Source organism: Dryas octopetala, chromosome 1 (assembly GCF_963921425.1).
Source record: "Dryas octopetala chromosome 1, drDryOcto1.1, whole genome shotgun sequence".
Taxonomy (NCBI): domain Eukaryota; kingdom Viridiplantae; phylum Streptophyta; class Magnoliopsida; order Rosales; family Rosaceae; genus Dryas; species Dryas octopetala.
The window spans coordinates 16,710,027-16,715,072 of NC_141366.1; the positions used below are offsets into that span (position 1 = coordinate 16,710,027).

At 40.2% G+C, this 5,046-nt stretch overlaps 1 protein-coding gene across 1 annotated transcript; it reads right to left on the reverse strand.

Moving 5' to 3' along the window:
• Positions 1 to 1,077: 1,077 nt before the first annotated feature.
• On the reverse strand, positions 1,078 to 4,549 carry LOC147298586 (glucose-6-phosphate/phosphate translocator 2, chloroplastic-like). The gene is made up of 5 exons (XM_086239739.1): positions 3,783 to 4,549; positions 3,412 to 3,637; positions 2,883 to 3,105; positions 2,199 to 2,412; positions 1,078 to 1,424 (listed from the first exon to the last, which is right to left on the reverse strand). The coding sequence occupies exons 1-5, from the start codon at positions 4,305 to 4,307 to the stop codon at positions 1,413 to 1,415; spliced, it is 1,200 nt and encodes a 399-aa protein (XP_086095865.1). The 5' UTR covers positions 4,308 to 4,549; the 3' UTR covers positions 1,078 to 1,412.
• Positions 4,550 to 5,046: the final 497 nt, after the last annotated feature.

Below are 5,046 nucleotides of genomic sequence, written 5' to 3' on the forward strand. Positions count from 1 at the left end.
TTTTTCTTGTAAAAAACAGATTATGTTCGTGTTGTATCGGATAATCAGACTCCAAACTCGTTTGTACTTGTGCCTCTTGCCCGTACAACCTTAATCATGTCATTGTTGTACTTAGTTGTGTTTTTTTTGTTTTGTTTAATGAAGTTTAAATTTGAGTGCTGCTATTTGCACACCTTTTCTCTTCTCATTACACACCTCTATTTCTTTTTTATTTTTTACATTTTCTCATTACACACCCTTAAATTTCCCAAAAATCCCAATAACAGAGACCACTCCAGTCTGCAGCCTCCCTCCTTGTTGCCTGTGCGGCGGAGCGTCTCTTCCTCCTCTCTCTCTCTCTCTTTCTTTTTCCCTCTCTCTCTCTTTCCATGTCTCTATATTTCTCTTTCTCTCTCTTTGCACCCTCCCTGCTGGACTGAAAGGGAGGCCACATGTCAAAGGTTGACCACTTCCGATCTAGAGGCCGACATGGTCGCCGGCTGCCCTTTTCATCTGGTAGGGGAGGTGCGAAGAGAGAGAGAGAGAGAGAGAGAGAGAGAGAGAGAGAGAGAGGAGGGCATCGGTGGCATAGGGCTCGACCGCCGACAACGAGAGTGGTGGCGGTGGCAGTGGCGGGGTGGTAGAGGCTAGGTTATGGGTTTGAGTTTTTTTTTTTTTCCTCAAAAAATCTATTTTTTTAAAAAAAAAACCTAATATCCTTTATTGTCTTTACTCTTTAGTATGGGTGATAGTGGTAATTCACAAATTGGAAGGAGAGGGTGTGTACCGTGAAGAAGATAGGTGTGCAAATAGTAATACTCTTAAATTTTCATGTTTGGCTTGTGCGGAGCTTGTGTCAAATATTGTTTGACAGGCCTTGATAGACTAGCTCAATATGACACAGACCACCCTGCCAGGCTTTTAACCGGCCGAGTTCAAATTGTGTCCAAAACAATTCGGCCCGTTTTAAAACTAAAAACACAATTAGGGTCTCACCCTTGGCCTTGGGAGACTTGAAACCCATTATTTTGAGAAGCATATATATCTTGCCAATGCACATGCCTTGAAGTATTATAGGCAGGGTCTATATGAGAAACGAAACCAAAAAATTCCAACCAATATTCTGCCTCAAAAAGGGAATAGCCTAATAGTCCTCAACTATTACAAAAATCTACAATACAATTTCTCAACCCGCGAACAGAAGGAAATCTCTATCATCTAGCCTTTCCCCCATGTTACAGAGCATGATTGTTTGAGCCAAGTCAATGGTTCATCACTATGATCTTGATGACACAACCAATTTGCTCAATTGACCATAACCAAGCACCCTGTGATTGATTGTTAAGTACTTCCATATATCTATAGGCCGAGTAGTCTCCATGTCTCTCTTCATCATCTATGTTTACATTCTAGCTTTGATATCTTTAAATTCCTCACTGCTTGACCTGCAAGCAAAGTTGATAGGAAATTGTCAGCCAGATTGAGCCAATCTCTAACTACATAGAAAATTCCAACCTTCAAAAGGGTTGTCAATGCACGATGTAAAGAATTTAAAGATTGATCATTTTACAAGTTGAACTGGCAAATAAAACATCGTAATCATCCCTATAAATGAATATGTCACTGCTGTTCACTTCTATATCTGTAACTCGGGTGGTCTGCACATGCCAGTGTGATCTAACCATGCCTTGAAAAAATTCACTCACATCACCAAGGTAAAACATGAGAATTCAAAAAGCATGAAACATTTTCACCATATGGACAAGTGGCTACCTTCTGGTGGTTTTTGTGATCATCAGACAAGTGGCTTATCACCATATGGACAAGTGGCACATAGAATGCAGAATGAAAACAAAAGAAAATTTTTTGTCTACACATACTATTTGGCATTTTGGTTCCAAGATAAACTTCAGATTCCTACTTTACACTAGTCCAAGTTTATCCCCACCTTAACCATCTTTAGGGTGGCATATACAGGGTGACTTCCAATTCTGCAATAGTTATACACTCTGATACCAATTCTTAGGGGGTTACATGACCCAATTCCACCTTGAAGCAATATTATCTCTAACTTAACCACTCAGTTTGTATGAATGTGGAACTTTACTCAAAATTCAATTTAAGAAATATGACACTTAATATTTTATCTGATGTAAAACTAATTATTTTATCTACAATGCTCAGTAAAACATACTTATATAAAAAGGTGAGGAATGTACCTGTGAGTAGAGGAAGGTGCCAAGAATTGCAATGGCTGCTCCAAGGGCATTGCTGGCTTGAATAGGCGTGTGGAAGATAATGATGGAGGACACTATGACAGATATCCGTTTCATTGTGTTCCCAATGCTGAATGTTAAGGGAGATATCTGATCAAGGGACATGTATGAAACTTGATTATACAAGTGATAGAAGACACTCTGGGCCGCCACCCACCTGTTTCAATTTAAATGTACAGATTTCATGAGTAAAACACTTAAGGAGAAAGGGAGTCAATATTATAGAAGATGATAAAAACTCAGTTTATAGGCCCTTCTATACAAAGTTACTGCTGCAACTAAATGGACCAAAACAATAACCTGCTTTATAAAGCAAGAAAAACAAAAACAACAACCTGCAACTCAGTGAAAGGGAGTCACCTTAAAGCAAGAAATTCAGAAACCCAATTGTGCAAATCATATCATCTTATTTTCCACTCTTCCACATATATGAAATTCTATGCTTTTTTTTTTTAGAATATTTTGAGAAATTGAAATCCAATTTCATTGTCCAGATTTATAAAATATTAACGAATGAATCAAGGATCAAGCATAACAAACCAACGAAACCAACAATTATAAGAACAATGCTATAGATAAAAGGCAGAACAACAATTTTACAGACAGTTGTAGGGCATTGTATCTTACCATATGAAGTTGGGACCGATCTGTGAAAGAGCTGTATTCCATCCAGCAGCCCAGGCCTGGGGGCCCTCCACAGCGATGGCAAATGGTATCAGGATCAATAGAGACAACGTTGACAGACAAGCATAGTAGTTCATTCCACTGACAGACTTCCCCTTCATTCCTTTCTTTGAAAATATGTTCCGGAACACAAATGCCAGATTTGAAATCATAGCCCCATTGAACCCTGATGCAGAAAGCAGAACACTTTAGTATTTATCACCCACCGAAATGTACTAAAACCAGAACCATTAACACCCTTAAAAATTTTCATTATAAATCAATAGATGGTAAATGTAAAGTCCCATTAAACAAAATTTTCATGAACCCTGATGCACAAAGCAGCATAATTTAGTACTGATCACACAAATTAACACCCCCAGAAAGTACTTAAACCATAACCATTATTCATTAACACCCTTCAAAATTTTCCATTACAATATCCAATGAGTTCCATCAAACACAATTTTCATAATTCAAGTAGTTCTCTAACCTGTCAAGTTGAAATTGAGCTCAGTTGCAGCAGCAAGCGCACACCCTCCAATAATTGGCAAGAGTGAGAGGTAAACTGGCACAGGAAACGTTTCGCCTAACAAGAACCTCGAAACCAAGACACTGAAAGCAGGTTCACTACTCTTGATAATATGAGTGAACGAAACCGCAACCTTTGACATGCTCACAGTCGCTGCTACATGCCCAATTGTATGTGCCACCGCAACCTACACACACGCATAAACCAAACAATGCAAATAAGAAACCACAATTACAGACCCCAAATGCTTTGTTTGGCTGCAAAGAAATTAAAACAGACCAATATAAAGATCTGAAAAAAAAAAAAAAAAAGTGACATGAGTTTTTGCTTACGGGAAACAGTCTCTTCCAAAAGTCCATATCGGTTTTTGGGGTCTCGGCGATTCCAGTGGCCCAGGAAACGAGCATCAAGAGCGACCCAGCTGCGAGTGAGAGCGTGGAGGTGAGCCATGGAAATGGGAACACATTCAGAACCTTCTTGTTGTAGATGTTGAACACCACGTTGAAAGCCCACCAGGCCACGAAGTAAATACCGATTTTGGCCTTCTGGGCGGCCTCGTGCCCAGAATGCTGGTGCGGAATGTTGATGGGACGCGATCTGTCAGCCTCATACGCCTTGCACTCTGTGACACGCTTCTGGGTTTTGGCTACTAATTCGAAATTTGCGAAATTCTCAGTGGAAGAAATGTAAAGAGGCTTTTGGGAGCAGAGTGAGGTCAGGTTCGGCCTTTTTGGGGCACTTTGGGAATTGGGTAGTGAAGGAAACTGAGCCTGAGCCTTTCTCGAGGGCCTTTGGTTATTCAAGAGCTCTGAGGACGTTGTGAAAGTCGAGGTTCTGAGCCTCACTGAAGAGATCATGGTGGGTGATTGTTGGTTTATGTTGAAGTCACCAAAGGTGCAAACTTTGAGGTCCAGAGGCAATAAAAATGGTTTCTTGGGATTGTTTGGTTGCTTAGAAAAGTGATGGGATTTTTTATAAACTGGTGAGGGGAAGAGCCGAAGAGGGGTTGGTGGGCTTGGAGAGAAAGTAGGGTGAGAAAGCCGAAGAGAAAGAGAGGGAAAGTGTGGTGATAATTGATAAAGAAGAGCTTTGAAACGGTCTTTCCTGGGCTTGAAGTGAGAGGGCAGGAGAGAAGAGTTTATTTATAAATGAGTGACTCCTCATTGGAATTTTGACCATTCGGTAATGCGAGATTAAGGGCTGTTTCACACTGGTGTTGGGGTGGTGACAAACTGTTAGTAAGATTTTATAACTCAAATTACTAAAATACCCTTGCGTCTCTTTCATCCTTAGGACATGCAGTTCTAAGTTGATGAAGATGGAACTGGATCCCCTGCCTTGCTTCCCTGCAAGGCAGGTACCATGCTCAAATATGAGCCCTTGACACTATGTCTTTCAAAGGCTCAGATTGAACCTGGTACCAGCCTTGCAGGGAAGCAAGGCAGAGGATCCAGGTCCGATGAAGATATACAGTCGACATGTCTATATTTTTTATTATGTGATGAGCAAAATAGACACCAAGTTTTTCATGCTCCTCATATTATGTTTTCAGTATTGATATTGCACTTATAATAAAACTCGAAACAACATTATTTC

What these genes read in the sequence shown, in the direction of transcription:
- LOC147298586 (XM_086239739.1), bottom strand. Translation starts at nt 4,307, where the DNA reads ATGATCTCTTCAGTGAGGCTCAGAACCTCGACTTTCACAACGTCCTCA. An exon ending in TTTGGAAGAGACTGTTTCCC is followed by an intron (nt 3,638 to 3,782) that starts GTAAGCAAAAAC and finishes GCGTGTGTGTAG; the next exon opens with GTTGCGGTGGCACATACAAT. An exon ending in GCTCAATTTCAACTTGACAG is followed by an intron (nt 3,106 to 3,411) that starts GTTAGAGAACTA and finishes TTTCTGCATCAG; the next exon opens with GGTTCAATGGGGCTATGATT.